The following is a 23,463-nucleotide window of genomic DNA, read 5'->3' as shown; positions in this document are numbered from 1 at the left end:
ATAGTTATTTCTTAATACAATTTTTATTTACATATATCAAAATATATATTTTTGCTTACTTTGCTGCACAGTTATCTTTGAAATCAAGGTCAAAGTTTTTTGTTTTTTTTTAATAATTTGTCAACTAAAATGTACATCACATCAACGTAAAAAAAAAATGTCTCAAAAGAAAATCAAGCGTTAAATTCTGCGTGGACAGATTCATTTACCTTCACTGCCAACAACACTGGCTTACTATGTGCTCGGGCTTATCTGTGTCCTTGATATGGGTGAAGAAATTATCAAACAACAAAAAAATGCAACACTGAAATACATTTTCAAAATAAACAGTCAGTATTTGTTGAAAAATGTCCAACTGAATATGAGCAAAAGAGCAATTTCGCAAATGCAACAGAGAGTTGAGCAGAGCAAACAGACTTTTAAGAAGTGGATCACCTCTCCACAGTCAACTACAGCTGCTAGTTTTGTAACTGCTCAGCCTCTTCTTACAAAAAGAGGAATTAGAGAAATGCCTCTCTCTGCAAAGACCGTCAAGGACAGGACCGTGAAAATGGCAATAAACATCACCTGTAAGTAAATTGATGACAGCTCAAGCATTTTCACTTGTCTGTGATAAGACAATTGTTAATAAGCGTAAATGATATTGAGCAGAGAGCACTGTTATGCAGATATGTCAACTCTAATGGGCCGCAGGAAGATCTGATTGAACCGATACTGCTACAGGGCCAAACACAGGGTCAGGACATTTGTGAGGCTATTGTGTGTTTAAAAAACAAAGGAATAAAGAGCACTCATTTTTTGTCAGTGTCAACGTATGGGGAACCCAGAATGAGAGGAGCATAGAAGGGCTTTGTGAATTTACTTCAAAAGTCACTGGATCAAGAGCTGATGACACTGTGAACCTCGGTATGAAGACAATGTAAGCTGCATTTGAGAAAAAAATAAAATAAAAAATACCCTCTCCTTCCCTGTCTCATCACTGGACACTGACCCATCTCTGCTGAACACATCTGCAGTCACGGGAGTAAGTAAGCCCAATCAAGAAACTGAACTGGCCAACAGCCAATAAAGATTTATGGGGGTCTAAGTTCAAATGCCTGACATCGAATCTTGAAGAAGTCGCCCGTCAGAAGACTACTCTCGACCCCCCCAAACCCGACAGACTGGCTTCTGAAACATAGAGTGCCATTCCTGACACATATGTGAACATGGAAAAGTATGAATTTGGAGCTGTTGATCTTTGGCTCAACATACTTATGTGAGCAAGTTTTCTCAAGCATGAACTTCATAAAATTCAAAGGCCACTCCTGCCTCACAGATGAGAGCCTACAGTCCTGTGTGAAGATCAAAGTCACATCTTACTGCCCCGACATACGGAAGATCTGCAGCGAACTTCAGAAACAAAAGTCATATTAAACAGGTGAGAACAATGGAATTTAATAGGTTATTATTTTTCAGAAAAACAAAAAACAAAGAAACATTTATTACAAACCCAGAGCTGATGTAGATTTTCTAATGTTAATTCAGTTAATTGCTGGCTGAGAAAAAAAAAAAAAAACAAAAACCAAAGAGGATGGGAGCACACTGAAATGGACTTGTCACAAATGTTCCTAATTTTATATTTACTTTTTTAAAGCTACTAAGCTGCAGCTAAATGTTTTATTTATAACAAAGTGGGCTAGTTTTTAATACAAATTTTACACAAATATAGGAAGGACTCAAATAGGCCTGCATAGTTCATTGTGTCATTTATTTCAAAGTAGGCCTATATGCACACTGCACTTCTGTCTGTTTTTTTCTGTGGTTGTTACTCCTCTTCAGTCCCCAAATTCTCTGCTCTATCTGAAATAATGCACATCGCTGTAGCTTGCCACCTACGGAGGAAACAAATTGCAGTTCTGAGCAATAACATGGCAGTAGTAGAGGTTATCAATAACGGTTGATCCACATCTAAAGCATCATGCCTTTCACGCATGGAATTACATGATCAGCCACCATCCATAATTTCATCATCGCTGCCCATCGCATCCCCAGTAAGTCTAATGTCAAATACTGGAGGTGGTCTGTGATCCATATTTAAATCTATCGTGTGTTTTTCGGGCAATCGCTGCCTCACGTCCTGCCGGCATTTGCTGCTGTCTCATGTTCTCTGCTTCTGCCTGTCATGTATCTCATCTCTCTGTATAAATTCTGTATTTCTTTATAAATTCTCTGTCTGAATTTAGTCGTTTTGGTGCTGTGCCAAACATGCTCATCTTTGTCTGTTTTCAGTCACTCCATTCTTCTCATTCTGCTCATCTGCTGCTCCCCTTTCCCAGTTGAGTAAGCCTCAAGCTTTCTGCTCATTTCTTCTCGTGAGCATTTCTTAGGTTTAGCTCCTTTTTGCCTGTCCTGTGTTTGTTCAGCTCACCCACCTTTGACGTCCACGAGGTAATAACGGCTAGTTCATCCTTTGCAGTCATTTACCACTTAGACCGCTTCTCATGTTGTGAGTTTCCCTGTTCCTAGTACCAACAGTGCTTACCAAAAGCTTATTAACTTTCTCCAAATGAACAACTCCTATGATGTTTTCCAGTCAGGTTTTAGACCCCACCACAGCACTGAGACTGCTCTTATCAAGGTGACAAATGACATCCGCCTGAACACTGATGCAGGTAAAGTCTCAGTCTTGATCCTGTTAGATCTGAGTTCTGCCTTTGACACTGTGGATCATGGGATCCTCTTACAGAGACTAGAGGACTGGGTGAGCATCTCTGGTACTGCACTAAACTGGTTCAAGTCCTATTTAGAAAACAGGGAGTACTTTGTTGAAATTGGAAAATGTATCTCAGACAAAATGTCCCTGACCTGTGGGGTGCCCCAGGGTTCAATCCTGGGACCCCTGCTGTTCAATCTCTACATGCTGCCGTTAGGCCAGTTAATACGCAGCAATAATGTGTCCTACCAAAACTCTGCAGATGACACTCAGATCTATGTCTCACTGCAGCAGGTGAATATGGACCAGTGGATTCACTCTGCCACTGCATCCAACAGATCAGTGTGTGGATGCAAAACAACTTTCTCCAGCTAAACTCAGACAAGACTGAAGTCAAAGTATTTGGCTCACAGAAATAAAAAAGAATGTTTCAGCAGTCACCTCCAGTCTCTCTCTCTAAAACCTTCACATCTAGAAATCTAGGGGTAACAATGGACTCAGACTTAAACTTTAACATCCATGTCAAATCAATAACATCTGCAGCTTTTTACTACCTAAAAACATTGCACAAATCAAAGGTATACTGTCGAAGTCAGACTTAAAGAGACTTATCCATGCATTTGTCTCCTGTAGGTTAGACTACTGTAACGATCTGCTCACTGGCCTCTCCAAACGAGCGTTAACACAGCTGCAGTACATCCAGAATGCTGCTGCTCGGGTCCTGACTAGAACCAGGAAGTACGAGCACATACGTCCTATGCTCAGGTCTCTGCACTGGCTTCCTGTAGCTCAAAGAATAGACTTTAAAGCAGCTCTGCTCGTGAACAAGTCTCTTCATATCCTAGCACCAAAGTACATCTCCCACATGTTAGTGCCAAATGAACCATCTCACACTCTGAGGACTTCAGGGACCGACCTCCTGCTGGTGCCCAGAGGCAGGACTAAACATGGAGAATTGGCGTTTGAGTTTTTTTGCAGCTAATAGTCTTTCTGAAGATGTGAGACAAGCCTCTACTTTGACAATGTTTAAATCCAGGCTCAGAACAGTTCTGTTTAGCTGTGCATATGACTTCTGTTTTAATGTTAATTTTATGATGATTATTTGTGATTATTTATGTTTTGATTTGTGTGATTTTAATGTCTTTCTTATTCTGTAAAGAACTTTGAATTACTTTGTGTACAAATTGTGCTGTACAAATAAACTTGCCTTGCCTTGGACTAAACCATGTCTACATTAGAATTAAACCAGGAACAAGGACACTGAGGGTGGGGTTAAGTGACTAATGGGAAGAGCAAAAGGAGAGGCCACACAAAAATGAAAGTAAAATATGTGGTGAGGTGGCGTCCATGAGACTTTGAGAGGTGGCGTCCATGAGACTTTGAGCGGAGCTCACGAGACTGTGCGAGATCTAAGATGGCGGCGCCCTGCTGCTAGAGACACAAAAACAAAACAAAAGTTATTTTCTACTGGAACTTTATTTTTTCTTTTTCTCTCCCTCTTTCCATCCGAACTCGTGCAATATACCCACAACCCTGGAATCGCTTGAGGAATATATCGACGACTGTTTCACCCGACTGTGCATCAATATGAACCAGGATTTAACCAACTCCGTCAACAACTCCACTCCCAGTAATGAAAAAAGAGACTGCGTATGGCTTCAACACCAGACTCAGGTACTACCCACACAAACAACCCATCCGACCCCTCATGCTGCGCAGACATCGCCGACATCGCCGTCATTCTCAGCTCAATTGACACCAAACTCACCGCAATGGACAATAGAATAGCACTCATCGAACTTTTGCACCAAGAATTCTCCGCACTCCGACACAGCCTGGAATTCAGTCAGGAACAGATACAAACACTCACCGAAGAAAATAAATCATTGAAAAAATCAGTCAGCACACTCACTACACAGGTTACAACAATAACAACAGAAAATAAAGCAATGAAAGAAACCATACTGGACTTACAGTCACGCAGCATGAGGGACAACCTGGTATTCACCGGCATCCCGGAGCAACCCACAGAAGACGCAGAGAAACTAGTCAAAGATTTCATCACAACACAACTCAAACTCCCAGCTGCTACAGTAAACGCCATCACATTTCATCGCGTGCACCGCATGGGACCAAAAAACACCACACCGGACAATAAACGACCCCGGCCAATCGTGGCCAAATTCGAGCATTACAAACAAAAACAACACGTACAGAATCAAGGAAGACAACTGAAAGGAACGAATTATGGACTGAATGAACAATACCCAAAAGAAATAATGCAGCGCCGCCAAAAACTTTATCCGATTCGCAAGGACATGATTCAACAAGGAAAGAAAGCAATCATTGTTTCGGACAAACTTTACATAAATGGACAGCTATACCGGAATACAGAAATAACCCCTTGGCTTTACTAAACTTTCCAATACTGTAACCTCTCCATAACTCAACAACACACAGAACCTACAGACACACATGCATACATCCCTTCTTCCCCCCACGCATACACAGACACGCGCACACGCACGCAGACACAGACATACGGACATACACACGCACGCACGCACGCATGCACACGCGCACTCTCTCCCTCTTTCTCTTGCTCGCTCTCTCATATACAAAACTGATTCATATAACCCAGGTCTCAACTAACTACTTTAGACATATAGAACTGCACTAGTCTCCTCACTCCCAGTTAATAACTCTATCCAATGGCTCTGGACTATGACTCTCCCTTTTATCTTTATTCATTCTCTTTCTCTCTCCTACACTCGCACTCACTTGCAGACATACATATACTGCCATGCCTCTTCTTTCTTTTTCTCAACCCCCTATCCAATTTTGTTTATTTTATATCTACTTCTTATTTTCAAGTTTCAACATTTTTTTCCTGTTATCAGTTCATTCAAATGATGCATTTACTGTCTGCTCTGTCTTGGTTTTGCACACCTAACACAAACACATGTGCATACAGACACCAAACACATTAACATTTGTCACTTGGAATGTGCGTGGCATTCGCACACAGGCGAAAAAGAAAAAAATCTTCAGCGAACTTCATAAACTAAAACCAGACATATGCCTTCTACAAGAAACTCACTTATCAAATTCAGATCTTGATCTACTACAATTTAAAGAATTTAACAGTATATATTCATCTACATACAACAGCAGACAACGAGGAGTATCAATCTTAATACACAACAAACTTATATTCAACCATCTCTCGACAATAACTGACCCTGAGGGACGGTATGTCATCATCAATGGCACCATGTCCAACAATAAATTTACAATAGTTAATATATACGGACCTAACACCGACGACCCCTCATTTTTTCACTGTATATTCTCAAAATTAAACGAAGCTTCAAATATAATCATCGCTGGAGACTTCAACACAGTACTGGATTCAAACCTTGACCGCTCACACATCGCAGGACATAATAGACACTGGCATTCCACAGACACAATAAAACAATACATGACAGACTTTGGACTTGGCGATAGTTGGAGATTGTCACACCCACACAAAAAACAATACACACACTCTTCTGCGGTACATCATTCTTCCTCAAGAATTGACTATATCCTCATAAGCAATATTCTCTTGTCTAATATAAAAGAAACCACAATTCATCCTATCTCAATTAGTGACCATGCACCAGTCAGTCTAACACTACAATTTCATTACTACACCAAACCTTCCTTGAGATGGCGCTTCAATCTTTCACTACTCAAAGACTCAGTATTCAATATGATGGTAGAGAGGGAGTGGGCATCCTTCATGGAACTGAATGACTCCCCGGAGACCACTGCAATAACACTCTGGGAAACCGGTAAAGCATATTTAAGAGGGAAAATTATTTCATATTCAACCTACAAAAAGAAAAAACAAATAGAATTAGAACAACAATTACATCAAAAGATAATAACATTGACAGAAAACGGAAATATGCCTGAATTGAGAAACACACAACTACAACTAGACAAAATTTTACAGGAAAAAAACAACTTTATTATGCAACAACTCCAATATGAACTTATTGAAAAACATAATATATCTGGTAAATATCTTGCAAACTTACTTCAAAGAAAAAAAGACAAATCAATAATTCCATCAATACAGACCTTTGAAAATCAAATCACTCATGATCCACAAGAAATTAATAACACATTCCGTATGTTCTACAAGAACTTATATTCATCAGAAAAAGAATCCAATCCAACAGCAATTAAATCATTTTTCCAAAACATAAACCTACCACAATTACCCTCCGATATGGCTGAATTCTTAGATGCACCATTATCACTGCAAGATCTCCATAAAGCCCTCCTTCAGATGCCCAACAACAAAGCCCCCGGTCCCGACGGATACCCCCCTGAATTTTATAAGCACTTTTGGAATTTACTATCACCACTTTTCAACCGGACAGTGACTGAAATAAAAAATACATCTCAAATCCCTCTTCATATGAATACAGCAGCCATAACAATATTACTTAAACCAGACAAAGACCCAACCCACCAGCTATAGACCTCTTTCATTACTTAATACAGATTTAAAAATCATTACAAAAGCACTTGCCCTCCGGCTAGAAAAAGTTACACCACTATTAATTCACCCCGACCAAACAGGATTTATCAAAAATAGAAACTCTTCAGACAACCTTCGTAGATTATTCAACCTCATCAATATCGCTCAACAATCAAATATCAGGACAATCATAACCTCATTAGATGCAGAAAAAGCTTTTGATAAGGTAAACTGGACATTTCTTTTCCACACACTCCATCAATTTGGCTTCGGGGAGTCATTTATCCACTGGATTAAGACACTCTATACCTCACCTAGAGCCACAGTCACAACTAATGGTATCACCTCACCTTCGTTCACACTGCACAGGGGCACTAGACAAGGATGCCCGCTCTCTCCCTCGCTGTTCGCCTTATTCATTGAACCGCTTGCAGTAGCAATACGCCAAAATAACAGCATACAAGGAATATACGTCTCGGACACACATCATAAAATCAGCCTATATGCAGATGATATTCTACTGTACCTACAAAAACCACAGCAATCATTACACGAAACTTTCAAAATTATAAATACATTCTCATCCATATCAGACTACACTATCAACTGGAACAAATCAACAATACTCCCTCTCTCAGATGAAGGAGGAAGTTCTGCAGCTCAGGATTCATTCCCTGGTATGCACACAGGTAACATTAAGTATTTAGGCATTAACATTTCCCCCAGGCTGTCAGAGTTGTTCTCACTTAATCATAACCCTCTGCTTAAAACAATAGAAAACGACCTTGAACGATGGACAAACTTACCACTTTCACTAATAGGACGAATAGCATCAGTAAAAATGAAAATCCTCCCCAAACTGAATTACCTATTTGCAAACATCCCAGCTACACCTCCGGACAAATGGTTTCAGACACTAGACTCATTAATGATACACTTTTATTGGAAGAACAAAAAAGCAAAAATCAAACTCTCAACATTACAAAAAAACAAAGCACAAGGCGGCCTCGAAGCACCAAATTTCATCCACTATCACTTGGCAAATCAACTACAATATCTAGTTAAGTGGACAGGACAAACATACAATAATAACACATGGATTTCTTTGGAACAGTCATATTTAAAAAATCTTTCTTTGGCAGACATACCCTCAATGAATACTACTCTCAAAAAACATAACTGCTTCAAGAACACAGTCATTTCAACAACTCTGACAGCCTGGTGGAAAGCCTTAAAATTAACTAATTCTTCCACGGCACCTTGTAAATACACCCCCATCTGGCACAACCCTGACTTTCACATGAATAGTACCCCACTTCACTATCGCACATGGGAACAAAAAGGCATCACTCACCTTCACCACTTATTCCACAACAATAAATTCATAACATTTAGACAACTTATGGAACAGTTCGAAATCAACAACAATAATCGCTTTCAATACTTACAAATCAAATCCATTATCCAAAGCAAGATTAATATAACTAATAATACCCTGGATCCCCCTCAACTATTAGAAAACATAAAGAATATCAAGAAACCAAAGAAACTCATTTCCAAACTATACAAACTTATCCATTCAGACAATATAATACATGCACCACAACTCAAATGGAACACAGATATAGATACACCACCTACATACGAACTCTGGACAGAAATTTGCAAAAATACATTCTCAATGACATCCAACACTAATCTACAACTTATCCAATACAAAGTTATCCACAGGACACACATCACCCAATACAAGAAATTCAAAATGGGACTAACAGACACAGACACCTGTTCACAATGCACCATGGGAGTCACAGACACTTATTTACATGCACTCTGGGAATGTTCACCAGTTCAGGGTTTTTGGAACACAGTTACACACAAACTCACAGACATCCTGAGCTGCAGAATTCCTCCCTCCCCATCCCTATGTTTACTTGGCATTATTACAACTTTCACCATACCACCTAAATATAAAAACAGTTTGTTGACATCTCTAACTATCGCCAAGAAAATAATTCTACAAAACTGGAAATCAAAACAGTCAATAAACATCAAACACTGGTCTAACTCACTCATCCATCACATTTCAACCTCTCAAATGACAGCATACTTTGAGGATGACATACCGTCTTTCATGGAAACCTGGACACCATTCATAAACCACTTCAATATTGTTTTCAATCAGTCATCAATATCAACAACATAAACTCCACCAATAGACTATTACAACACCATTAACATAGTAATTATGAGAATGCCACGCACACTCCTATACACCCCCCCATTCCTACAAAGACACACACACACATACACACACACACACGACATTATGTAAACTTTATTACAATAATTGCAATCATACCACCACTATTGCTGTATATCACTATTATTGTTGTGTTATTGTTTTCATTGTATGTACACGTTTCTATTGTTGCTGTCACTACTATTATTGTCATTATTATTGCCTTATTCATTAACTAATTTATTTATTGAATTAATTTGTGGTTCTGATGGAGATAAATAAATGGATGAATATAAACACACATATTAAATATTAAAATAAAGAACATGAATTATTAAATAATAATTTAAATATACACACATATATATAATATATATATATATATATATATATATATATACACAATAATAACAATTATTAATCATAATAAATTAATTATTAATCAATAATAATAATAATTGACAACAAATACATAAAAAGATTAGGGTTAGCAAGGAATGGGCGCGTTGCTAGGGGGTACTGCCCCTTGAGTGCGGGCTCACCAAAACCTTGCCTCTTTTAATGCATTGTACAGGACACGCATGCACACACATTTTACATTTAAATCTAAATAACCAATACCACCATTAGGACCACAAAACTAACATAGAGCAATATTGACCAACACTGAGTATGACAGCAATAATAAAACCTGTTATCGTTATCTTTACTTTTATTATTAATATTATTAGTATTACTTCTTTATCTCCGCACACACACTCATACACCCCCCCCCCCCCCCCCCACACACACACACACACACACGCATACTTACAAAGAAAACCAACCAAGACAGAATAATGCAGGTACCGTACTGTACTCCCCCCCCCCTAACACTTTTACACATCAACACAACTTTCTCTGTAAATAGTAAGCTGTAAATATTGTATGTGTTTCTATGTCACTGGGTGTTCTTCAAAATAAAAAAAAAAAAAAATACAAAAAAAAAAAAGAAAGTAAAATATGTGAATATATGGTGTGGTTTGCTTTTATTTAGACAGGGACAGTTCACAACATGACACTGACCTTAACAAACAGGAAAGATGTTTGGTCCCAGGTTATAGCGTAAACACTAGTTTCCACCTGTCGTCCCTGGACAGGCTGATGTTGAGTAAAAAGAACAGTTTGGTGCAGATGGATGAAAGATCTGTAAACATATGGTACATACATCACATACCACATCTCGCCCCTCAAATTATCACCTTAATAAATCATGTTTGCACTGTTGTTCTGATGCTGCTGTTGAATATATTTTCTACCTCTAAGTATTTTATTTTATCTTTAAGCATATATTTTTTGACTTTGTACATGCCCTTATTTGTATTTATCACAATTTTATTATTGAGCAGGTAAAATGAATGAATGAGTGAGTAAAGTTATGAAGTTATAACTAGTTGTGACATTCAGTTTCAGGGTTGAGACTCCATCCTCTTTTATTTATATTTATATTTTCCTTTTCCTGTCTTCCCTTTTTTCCCTTCCTTTCTTTCTTCTTTTATCCTCTTTTCCTTTCTCCCTTTCCTTTCCTTTCCTTTTTTTCCCCCCAAACATTTGTTTAAAAGATTTAGTTTAGCAAGTTTACTTTTTTCTTTGCTACATAATTCCATTTGTCTTGCATCATATATTTGCTGTTTTCTGTCTGTATATATAAAAAAAGAAGTAAGAAGTCAAAATAAGTAAATAAATAAATAAAGTCTCAGGATTAGGTCTCCATTCTCTTTTATTTATTTATTTTTACTTTTCCTGTCTTCCCTTTTTCCCTTCCTTTCCGTTCTTCCTTCTTTTTTTCCTTTTGCTTTCTCCTTTTCTTTTCCTTTTTATACGTTTTCCTCCTTCTCTTTTCTCTTTTTCTCTTTCCCTTTTTCTTTTAATTAATAATTGGATACACCATTTCTAAAAAACATTCAGTTCACACACACACACACACCCCCACACGCACACCACTGCACACACACACCCCCACACACATACACACACACACACACACACAAATCCTCTTTCTTTCTCATTCATTTTTGTGCTTTGATATCATCCATTTCTTTGTCACATGTGCAAACTTTTGAAAACTTGTGCATGTTATCTCATTTGGCTTTAACTTTTCCACTGACTAACAACAACAACAACAACAACAACAACAACAACAACAACAACAACAACAACAACAACAACAACAACAACAACAACAACAACCAACAACCAACAACCAACAACCAACAACCAACAACCAACAACCAACAACCAACAACCAACAACCAACAAAAACAACCAACAAAAACAACCAACAAAAACAACCAACAAAAACAACCAACAAAAACAACCAACAAAAACAACCAACAAAAACAACCAACAAAAACAACCAACAAAAACAACCAACAAAAACAACCAACAAAAACAAACAACAAAAACAAACAACAAAAACAAACAACAAAAACAAACAACAACGAAAGTCGATTTAGAGACCGAGGCCCTACATTGCTGCTTTCTCCTCTAGAGGGCGCCCTCCCTAGTGACTCGAGTTGTTTTATTCTGAGCTCAGTGAGACAAATCTTCTTAGAGGAGGACTAACAATAACATGAATCATTTTAAATAGTAGACAGATGTTTGCATATATTAGTAGATTATTGAAGTTTAGAGAAGCAGATCATTTTCAAAACAATAAAAGGCAACATGGCGATCAGCAAAAACTTCCTTTTCCTGATCAGACGCACAGATGTCTCTGCAGGCAGCGTGTCTCTGCTCACAACATCCTCTCAGAGTCCACCGCAGTGTCAGGGCGTGTGTTTCTCCCCGTTTAAGGTCACAAAGTTTAAACATGTTAAGGCGCCGCTTAGATGGCAAAGTGCGACTTCCGGCCAGCCTTTCAAAATAAAATCTCTGCGTTTACCCACTGCAGAACGAGCCTTATTGTGAAAATACTGACAGTGCACACATAAACTGCACAAACAGCAGGCTGGATTTGAGTGAAATATTCGCCGAAATGCAGCAGAATACAAAAATGAAGGCGTATTTTTCAGTGTCTGAGTCTGACACAATTCTAACTCTAATCCTCACATCTTGGACACAGCCCGTGGGGAGATGCCAAGTGAAAGTGAAGCCGTGCAACAGCTGTATGTCACATTTTTGCTCTTTGGTTATGCAGAGCACAGACATGTCACAGCACAGAACTGAAGGAAGTCACAAAGGAAGTTAAAGCTTAAAGCTAAGCTGGCTTCACAATGAGGAGAGTTAGAGGGAAAGTGAAACTGTTATATGTCCTTTTACGCGTCTCTGAGCTGTGAATTCACCAAAGCTCTCAGCTCAAGTCTGCACGAGTGAACAGCCCTGTACAGCTAGACTCTCCTGCATCTGACCCAGGACTCAACGTCAAACACTTTTGTGCTTGAAACTTGAAAATATGCAAGAAGAGGAACATAACACAAGGTAAAGTAACTGCTTTGTTGCCTTTTTGTTAGTTTGATATTGTTGTTTTAAACTGTCAGATCCTCTCAGTCTTTAACGTTATTTAAGACTGGACTGGAAACCCACCTCTTCTCCCTGGCATTTAACGGTATGGTATGCTTTTATTTGAACAGGGACAGTGCACGGCATTACATTGACCATAAAAAAAAAAAAAAAAAAACAATTAAAAAAACAACACAAAAACGGAATAATGTTTGGTGCCAGGTTATAGCAAAAATACTAATTTCCACCTGTAGTCCCTGGACAGGCTGATGTTTAGTAAAAAATAAATTTGGTGTAGATGGATGAGAAACCTGTAAATCTATGGTACATACATCGAATACAACACATCTCACACCTCAAATACGACATTCCTAAAAACATTCAGTTCACACACACATCCATACCAAATTATTCACACAATCACTGAGTTTCAGATATACAAATCCTCTTTCTTTTATACACATTGATTAATGAGTGCAAATTTGCTTTGATATTAGCCATTTCCTTGTCACCTGTGCAAACTTTTGAAAACTTGTGCACATTATAATCTCATTTGGCAAACTATTCCACTGACTCATAGCAACAATAGAGAAAGACGATTTAGCGAAAGAAATCCTACGTTTTGCGATGCTGCACTCTCCTCTAGAGGTCGTCTTAGTGCAGGGGTGTCAAACAAATTTTCTCCGAGGGCCACATCAACAAAATGGTTGCTCTCAAAGGGCCAGATTTAACTGTAAGAGAAAATGTCACTACTTTTTAATCTTGTTAACAGTTTCTATTTTTATTGCTTAAGTTACAAATATTGCATATGGATTTGCATAGATATGAAAAAATGACTGTGTAACTGTGTATCTAATGATCAAGTGACATTTTAAGACAGTCATACCTTTTAATTTACTTTATCATAGGCCACTGAAAAGGATGTGGCGGGCCGCATTTGGCCCACGGCCTTGAGTTTGACACATGTGCCTTAGTGACTCGAGTTGTTTTTTCTGAGCTCAGTGCGACAAACCTTCTTAGGGGAGGACTAACAATAACATGAGTAATTTTAAATAGAGAGATGTTTGCATATATTATCTTATTAAATTAGATTATTAAAGTTTAGAAAACCATAAGAGGATATGACAGTGGTGATACTGTCTGGGTTTTTTGTCATGAATCTTTAGTGCACATTTATACATTGATTCAAGAGGCTTTAAAGCTAGACAGGATATACTGGTTTATTTATTTATTTATTTATTTTAATTAGTTAACTCAGCTAAACTCAACTCATGAGTCTTACTATAGAAAACATGATTTGTACCAGTTTGTGTTGACTTTTATGTGACGCACTTTGTTCAGCTGTAGAACAATAGAACAATAAACCCTTTGCATCAACTTCTCGCCATAGCAACCACACAAGTGTCCATAGAAAAAAGCCGTTACATCAACAACAACAATGAAACATAAACACCTACAACAACAAAACATGTCAACTCTGATCTAAACACTAAACAGATCATTACATTATCATTTATATCGCTCTTGTAATTCCTGCTGTTCTTGAACGTTGCATTTACATTTTTCCACTGTGGGACAAATAAAGTTTTATTTTATCTTAACGTAAACATCAGAACTGCAAAAGACTTCAGCTAATACTCACTAGAGGAGAGATCTGTGCCACCACGGCCTCTGACAACTGCTGATAATCATGGACTTATGAAATTGGCTGTATTGATACTTTACAGGGACCTCGCGCTAGGGGTGTTCTTTATATTTTTCTATGGCGGAATGTTCAGCAGTGACACAAATGCTGAACACGATGCCTACATTAGCAAAAACTGACATATGTTTTTATATAGTCTGAAAACACTCAAAAAATTTAAAAAAATGGAGTGCATTTTCAGGAGTGATGTTATTTGAGCGTTACTTGTTTAAGAGTCAGCTTTTCTAGTTTCAACTACGACAGCTCTTTCTGTTCAGACTGTATTAAAATAAAGTTCAGATTAAAGTCTAACAGAGCTTCAGACAAAAATCCTACAGTTATCCTCACAGCCCTGGGGGAATACTGACGACGCCAGCTGCAAAGTGTCAGTGGAAGATTGTTTTAGCAGATGTAAGACTCAACTGAAATAACAATATCAACTTTATGGTAGGACTGTGTTGGACGGGCCATGGCTCTTCTGGAAAAGAAAATTTTCCATGTGGCAGTAAGGGAAAACGAAACCTAACTGCTTTAAATACAGGGCTGGGCTCCAGTCAACAGATAAGAGAGATAGAGAGATCCGGGATAAGCGAAAGAGCAGGGTATTAAACAACACGGGAGAACAGTTAATGATTGTTATGTGAGGGCAGCAGTAGCACAGTAGGTTGTTTGCATAATGCCTCATGTCTCTTACAGGCGCGGACTTAAAAATATGAAAAAACAGAACCGTTTCCAGTGTTTCAACGTTATCCCTCACTTACCTTATCCATTCAGAGCATCCTAATTACTCACAGTGATGAGTTTATAATAGTAGCAGTAGCAGAGTTTTGCAGTGATGGTTAAGCTAATGACAACTAGCATGCTAACACAGACCTCTTGATTATTGAACACAGTTTATAATTAGATGCAGACTTATTTTGACCTCGAGAGCTGCATACACAATATACCTGCACTGAGGCGAGACACATTTTGCTCAAATAAATCATAAATATGTAAACAAAAATATTCTCTATTCTCTGTTCTCTTTATGTCATATTATATCCACGTCGTGTCGTGGCTTCCAATGTTGTTTATTGTGGTAGAGTTTTTATCCAATTATATTTCAGCGAGCTTGTGTTGTCAGGCAAATTTCCTTTTCCTGGGGTCTTCACAGAGCAGGCCCCGTCCACTGTAAGTGCACACGGCCACAGGCAGTTTCATTATCCAATCAGATCTTGGTTCTGCATTCCAGGGCTAGCTAGAAGTCCAACGCAAACTGGACATGCACGTGTCCTGTGATTGGAAACACATTCACATTAGATACAGCATGAAAGCTAAACAGAACTGTTTTGAGCTGTTAAAACTAAAGTTCGTTCAATCTCAGCTGCACCACAGTTTCAGTTATTTGCTGTTGTACAGCCTATTGTCAAAAAATGCAAATGATCTGTTTACTTTATTTTCAAAGAATAGTTTGTTTTGTTATTGTCTGGTTGGTGTCTTATATGAAACAGCGCAGTTTATTGGACAGACTTGTTTAAGCTCACATAGCATCATTTTGGTGACATTTTGTTTGGCATCTTTAAATCGCATTTGAAAATATCAGTGAAGTTTCTCACTCTTAATTGTGAATGTAATACAGGCTTATTGGTTTTAAATGCTCCTGAAATTAAGTGTTGCTTGATTAGCCTGTATTGAGGTGATGTTGTAATGTGTAAGTGGGACGACACTGAAGGCCCAAGGGTGAAATCCACGGCCCGCCACTGATTTATCACACTGTGAGAACTAAAACCGCACACACATGTCAGCACAGAAATGAAGAATTTACAGCTTATGGTTGGTTTCGACTCACCAATGAGGTGAGTCAAAGCAAAAGTGAAACTATGATGTGTCCTTATGTGTCTCATGTCTCACGCTGCACATGTGGAAGTGAAACCCAGACTGACCTGCATTTAACCCAGGAAACGATTTTGTGCTTAAAAATTGAAAATATGCAAGAAGAAGAACATAACGCAAAATAAACTAACTGCTATGTTTCCCTCTCGTTAGTTTGATATTGTTATTTTAAACTGCCTGTCGGTTTTTCTCTTTAACAGAGTTCAAGACTAGAAAGACTGGAAACCCACGTCTTCTCCCTGGCATTTAATACTAGGTAGACACGTTATACTGGTGTTTTATTGTTTATTTATTTATTTGTCAGGGACCATGTACGAACTCATTAATCTTACAAAAGAAACCATGATTTGTACCAGTTTTTGTTGACTTTTACATGAAGCACTTTGTTCAGCTGAAGTAGTTTTAAATCTGCTATATAAATAAACTTGAATTAATTGTATTAATTCATTATATTTATCACTCTGTGGGAAGTAAAATCTGTACACACTCACTTAATGGGAACTTGCCTCTCATATGGGGACAAAATCAGGTCCCTATGACATAAATACTTCATTATTAGACCTACAAAAATGTTTAAAATTGAAGCCACATGTAACTTTTTGGCAAAAAATAGACTAAAATCAAAGTTCTTTTTAATTTGATTGTTAATTGCACTGGAAAAACATGTGTCCTTACTCTGAGCATGGTTTCATCTCCACAAACTAATTTATACACTGCCTGGCCAAAAAAAAAAGTCACCAAGCAAATAGTTTGTGGTTGCTGCAGTTGGTCAGGTCGAGGTTCAGCAACAGTCTGTGCTCAAAGAATGAGGTCAGCTGACACCTGAATATACTGAATGACCAGGTTATTCCAGCAGTGGATTGTTTCTTCCCTGATGGCACGGGCATATTCCAAGATGACAATGCCAGGATTCATCGGGCTCAAATTGTGACAGAGTGGATCAGGAGCATGAGACATCATTTTCACACATGGATTGTCCACCACAGAGTCCAGACCTTAACCCCATTGAGAATCTTTGGGATGTGCTGGAGAAGCTTTGTGCAGCGATCAGAAGCGAAATCAAAACAATGCCACAGCGAATGTGTGCCATAAACAAAGTTAAAGGTGGAACAACCAAATATTAGCGTGTGTGACCTTTTTTTTTGGTGGTGACTTGTTTTTTTGGTCAGGCAGTGTATTTGGCCAGAAGAAGGGCCTCCTCCTGCTTGTTTTCATGAAAATGTTCTTTTGGCTTTAGTCTTTCACATAAAACGTCTGAAGTGTGGTTTAAACTTTCTATTTACATGGACTCATACAAGTGATGTGCCACCTCCAGAAAGTTACATACTGTACCTTTAGGATACGGTTTAAAATAGATGGGTTAAGGTTGGGGTTTAAATACCTGGAGTTGTTTTTTGTTTCATTCACACGTTTTAGTAATCCTGGTTTATTAGTCTGTCTACATCTGTAAAGTTCTCCTTCAGTTTGAGAGAAGAACTCTACCTAAATGTGCAGGGTTTGTGTGTTAAACTTGTGTGAATGAAACTCCAGGTATGTTTGTGATGAGGGAACAACATTATAACACAGATCAGAACATATAACATGTAATACAGCCCTTTAAGGTTAGGGTCAGTCTCACTGAACCCAAACCCATAGTGTGGTCAGGTCATTGTAACACCGAGTTCAATTCAAGTTTATGTGTAGCACATTTTAAATAAGTTCAGCTGCCCGAAGTACTTCACATAAAAGTCAAGAAAAAACAAATATACAGATAATATGATGCATAGGAAAAGAACAATAAAACACCTCTATATCCCGTCTAGTGTTAAATGCCAGGGAGAAGAGGTGGCTTTTGAGTCCAGTCTACAAATGCATGGGTTACTTTTCAAAATACACCAGTCAAAGGTAGAGCTTTAATTTAGCAAGGAGCCTCAACTGAGCAGTGCGAGAGTTTGGACAAACACCACAGTCTCAGTTTTGTTTTGATTTAAGTTCAGGATGTTTGTGATCAGCTCTGCACATCCCTGAGACAGTCCTGCAGAGCTCTGTGGTCTGGCTGTCATGGACAGATATATTTGGTTGTCATCTGCAAAACAATAAAATGTGGTTTCAGAAAACATCACCCAGGGGAAGCATGTACAGAGCAAAAGGAACTTCCTCACTTTGCATCAGTGACACACAACACAGAAACAAAACACTTTTTTGACTGTATGTTTTGGACAGATAAAGATTTCAAGATGAATGAACTTTGCACAACAACTTTCTCGCAACAACTTTCTCGCAACAACTAGCTAAAATGTGGCACCAGTAGACTGATGCAATATTACAGACAAAACAAACAGGGAATAGTCCCTGGGAGCTTGTAATTGCAGCACTTAAGACAATATAAATACAGGAAGTACATGTAGAAGGTGTTGACTGACTACAGCTCACATAACAGGGTTGCAGGAGTGGAAAGTAACTAACTACAAATATTCGTATATTGTAAAATGAGTGATCTAAAGTAAAAAAGTATCCTTTTTCATGTAATGCATTCATGACATGTTATTCTCCATTATCAGGAAGGACCTGGAGGAGCGGCTGTCCCGTTATGTCCTTGACACATTTTCCTACATAAAGGTGGCAAAAGACTTTGTGAATGGACTCACCAACTGGATACTGATGAGAGAGACAGAGTTACACCTCCTGCTCGACATACAAGATAGAGCAGCCAGTGTCAAGCAGACGGAGCAGCTGCAGGAGGAGCTGAGTGCCTCTCTGGAGACCTCCCTGATGGGGCTGCAGACTCTGGACTTGTTCCTGGATGCTGTGGAGAGACTGGCTGTCACTTCTGTGCAGGTGTTTCAGGAGGAGAACCCAGTGCTACTGCTGCCTGAAGGGGGTGATCTGGGCACAGTGCAGGACATCATCACTGCAGCTAAGAACATCTGCCCCCTGCTGGTGGAGTTCAAACGAGACAATAAAGAATTCTTCACCCCCAAACTGCAGAATGTGGAGGTTCTGGCCTATCAGCTGGACCAGTACATCCAGGCTGTGCAGAGGATCTGCGCCACCATCAAGAAAGGGTAAAGAGACACATGTTCTCAGAGCTACTGGAAATGTGTATAGTGTCACCCTCGTCTGTATGTGTTTAAGTGTAACTTTGTGGGGTTTTGGAGGGTTAATAGATATATACACCATTCAAAATTCAAAATGCAAATGATATTTTTCTCTGATTTTGCCATATTGTCAATATGAATTTTCAAGTCATGAACCTTCAGAGTATAATTCAAATGTTATACATAGTTTCAAACCATGTTATTGTTGTAAAGAACTGAAAATGGTCATTTGTTTGTTTTTCAATTAGAAACATTAGTGTATTACTGAAATTAAAAGCCATTTCAATCCAAACATCTTAACAGGTCAAGTTAAATTTTAACATAGGACCCCTTGTTGGGTAGGAGCTTCACAATTCTTGTATCCATTGAACTTGTGAGTTTGTGGAGAGTTTCTGCTTGAATTTCTTTGCAGGATCAGAATAGCCTCCCAGAGCTGCTGTTTGGATGTGAACTGTCTCCCGCTCTCATAGATCTTTCACTTGAGGATGCTCCAAAGGTTCTAGGTTTGAAGCCAGGGGAGGATGGGGCCACACCATGAGTTTCTCTTCTTTTATGCCCATAGCAGCCAATGGTGCAGAGGTGTTCCTTGCAGCATGAGATGGTGCACTGTCGCATGAAGATGATTTTGCTACGGAAAGCACGGTTCTTCTTGTGTACCCTGAGGAGGAAGAATACAAACATGGCCAAAGAACATGGTCAGTTAGAAACTCTACATACTTTACGGAGGTCATTTTCACACCTTCAGGGACCCTAAAGGGGTCGACCAGCTCTCTCCCCACGATTCTGGCCCAGGACATGACTCCGCTACCTACTTGCTGGCATCGCCTTGTTGGGACGTGGTGGCCGTCCACCAACCATTCACAACTCCATCCATCTAGACCATCCAGAGTTGCACGGCACTCATCAGTGAACAAGTCTGTTTTGAAAATTAGTCTTTGTGTATTTCTGGACCCACTGGAGTCGTTTCTGCTTGTGAGCACTGGTTAAGGGTGGCCAAAGAGAAGGTTTATACATAACTACAAGCCTCTGGAGGATCCTACACTTTAATGTTTGTGGGACTCCAGAGTCACCAGCAGCTTCAAATACCAGTTTGCTGCTTTGTAATTATAGTTTAGGATTTGCTCTCTTTATCCATCCCAAATCCAATTTGTCTGGCAGAAACCTTCCTCATTGAGCCTTTATCTGCACAAATCTCTTAATAGTACGATGATCATGCTTAAGTTTTTGTGAAATATCTTTTCAACAGTAGAGAGATCCTTTTTCTTTCCCATGATGCTTGAAAATGGTGGCCTGCTTAATAATGTGGAACATCCTTGTTAAATAGTTTTTCCTTTAATTGGACTTACCTGCCAAACTAATTGGCACAAGTGTCTGAGATTGATTTCATTGACCCACAGAGCCCTGAGACACAATACCATCCATGAAAATTCCAAAAAATTTTACCTTTATGACACTTTTTGCATAACAATTTGGAACGCGGTGTAGAAGCCAAACCTTCTTGAATCTGCCAAAGTGCAGTTGTGGTTACAGAAGAAGTTTGCATAACCAGAAAGTGACTAAAAAGTCAACAATGTTTGAATAGTCCAATTGTACAAAGATAAGGACTTGGGATTTTAGAAGCAGACAATAATTTAGTGTAGATAAACATTAACAGTGAACCAAACTGTGAAGTGACTTTGTGTGTCAAAAATGACCAATACATAGTAAGGGTAATGTTTATTTTACAGGCCTTTGAGCGACTTCAGCTTTTTCAGTCCTGTGGTGAACATCGATGAAGAAATCTCAGAAGACAATGTTCAAAAGATGCTGGACATCATTACTCTGCTTCAGGAACTCAGGTAAGACAAGTTTTGATTAAAAGAATAATACTGAACAAATAATAGGCCCACACACCCACTCCACTCACATTATACTGTACATCAGCCACCTGTCTGAAGTTCTCTGCATTACTTGTAATATGGCATTAAATAAACCTGACTAATATGTTCTAAGTCAGTGTGTGTTTATGTTATTGTTCTTAGGCAGGATGAGGCCTTCAGGATGGTGTTCCTGTTCCAAGAGGAGTACTGCAGCAGCTTCATGCAGCGCTTCAGTGAGTCTGAGCCCAGAATGCTGCAGTTTCTGAAGGAGCTGGAGGAGACTGCTGTTCAGTTGGACCGCATGAACATGGGCGCACGTATCTCCAGTGTGACTGGCAACTCTGTCGGGGCTGTGGGAGGGATACTGTCCATCATCGGGCTGGCTCTGATCCCTGTGACTGCAGGAGTCTCTCTGGCCCTCACCTTGACCGGGGTGGGACTAGGCATCACCAGCGGAGTCAACAGTGCAGTCACCACGGCAACCGAGATCGGGGTCAACCGTACCCAGCAGAAGAGGGCCAGCGAGACTTTCCAGAAGTTCATGGAGGACGTGTCCAACCTCCAGGACTGTCTCCTAGAAATGATACAACAAACAGTAGATGGGCCAATAATTCATCCAACTGCTGGAGTCGCCATGTGCGCAGGTGTGGCCGCCGCAGCTGCTAAAGCTGTTGCGGCTCTGCCACGAGTGGCCGCTGAGCTGCCAGACGTGGGGCAGGCTGCAGCCAAAGTACCCCTGGCCCTAGCCCGTGGAGCCAGAGGAGGCTTTATCGCTCTCAATGCTCTCTTTCTGGGAATGGATGTTTTCTTCATCGTCAAAGACGGCATGAGTTTGGCCCGAGGCAGTGAGACGAAGGCGTCCAAGTTCATCCGCGCCCGATCCGCTCTGTGGCACTCGGAGATGACATCATGGCAGAAGATCCACAAGCTCCTGGAGAACGGGAAACCGTCCTTCAAGAGAAAACAAGCCATTCTTATGTCTGAGTTTTACCTCGAGGAGGAAATCCAAAGAGAGGGGCAGATCATATCGGAGACAGAGACTGAGGACAATGAGGCTCTGTCTGAAGCAGTGGGCGACCAACAGACAGAGCAGCGCTGTGTGGTACAATAGCACTTTGTTTCACATGGACTATATGGCTTAATATGCTAAAACCATAGAGACAGACGAGAGACTGATTTTAACTTTGCATTTTCATAAAAAAAAAAATACATGTGATAAAAAAGACTCCAGTAAATTAATGTTAGAATCACATGGACGATGTAATGATGTATGTTTGCAGGGAACAGTGCCTTCTTATTCATTCAAAATTTTTGTTTAGTTAAAGAAGTAATTGTTTGACTTTTTTGTATTTTGCATAATCTTTGGTTCAACATAGCATTATTATGTAAAATGTTTCAAGATTTTGGATTCCCCAAATAAGTTGTGGTCAAAGCCTACTGTACACACAGTAAGTTATTACATAATTACAGCAGTACAAAAGCATATTTTATGTAGAAACATGAGAAAAACTTTAGGAGCTTGTTTTAAAGTTTCCTCTTGTTTAGAACTACATGAATTTAACTGTGTTCATTGTTAAGACTTCCTGTTTTGATGTCTATGGTTCTGACCTGTATACTTATATACTGGCTCTTACAGATACACAATACAGATTGATCTGTTTTCACTTTAAAAATGTTATTGTTGTTCTAGCTTCTGAAAAAAGAAGTCCCCTACAGCATTCTCTGGTTGTTACTAAGTTGGATTGACTCACTTAGGGTTGATTGCTTATGCCTTCGCATTTTGCATCTTTGCTGCAAATCTGAGGGCTTGAACATGTATGTGTTGAAAATGTAAAAAGGTTTTTTTTGTTTCATTTATAAACATTTTGAAAATGTATACTTTTCAGCAATTAAAATGCAGAATGAAAATAACATGTTAGCAGTTAATACCCCATTGAATTGTATCACCCCTTCTTTAAGGAAGGTACAATTTAGAGCAGGAGTGGGCAACCTGCGGCTCCTCTTTGTAGTGGATTCC

At 39.1% G+C, this 23,463-nt stretch overlaps 1 protein-coding gene across 1 annotated transcript; it reads left to right on the top strand.

Annotated features, from left to right (window-relative positions):
* Positions 1-12,732: 12,732 nt before the first annotated feature.
* LOC117375082 (uncharacterized) lies at positions 12,733-23,463 on the top strand. Its single transcript, XM_055223820.1, has 4 exons — positions 12,733-12,933; positions 19,051-19,554; positions 21,324-21,425; positions 21,609-23,463. The coding sequence occupies exons 1-4, from the start codon at positions 12,908-12,910 to the stop codon at positions 22,555-22,557; spliced, it is 1,581 nt and encodes a 526-aa protein (XP_055079795.1). The 5' UTR covers positions 12,733-12,907; the 3' UTR covers positions 22,558-23,463.

Source organism: Periophthalmus magnuspinnatus, chromosome 8 (genome assembly GCF_009829125.3).
Source record: "Periophthalmus magnuspinnatus isolate fPerMag1 chromosome 8, fPerMag1.2.pri, whole genome shotgun sequence".
In the NCBI taxonomy this organism is placed as follows: domain Eukaryota; kingdom Metazoa; phylum Chordata; class Actinopteri; order Gobiiformes; family Gobiidae; genus Periophthalmus; species Periophthalmus magnuspinnatus.
This window is presented reverse-complemented; position numbering and strand designations above follow the sequence as displayed.

Coding starts and splice junctions, on each gene's coding strand:
- LOC117375082 (XM_055223820.1), top strand. CDS start 12,908: ATGCAAGAAGAGGAACATAACACAAG. Junction 12,934..19,050: donor GAAGAGGAACATAACACAAG/GTAAAGTAACTG, acceptor CTCCATTATCAG/GAAGGACCTGGAGGAGCGGC. Junction 21,426..21,608: donor ACTCTGCTTCAGGAACTCAG/GTAAGACAAGTT, acceptor TATTGTTCTTAG/GCAGGATGAGGCCTTCAGGA.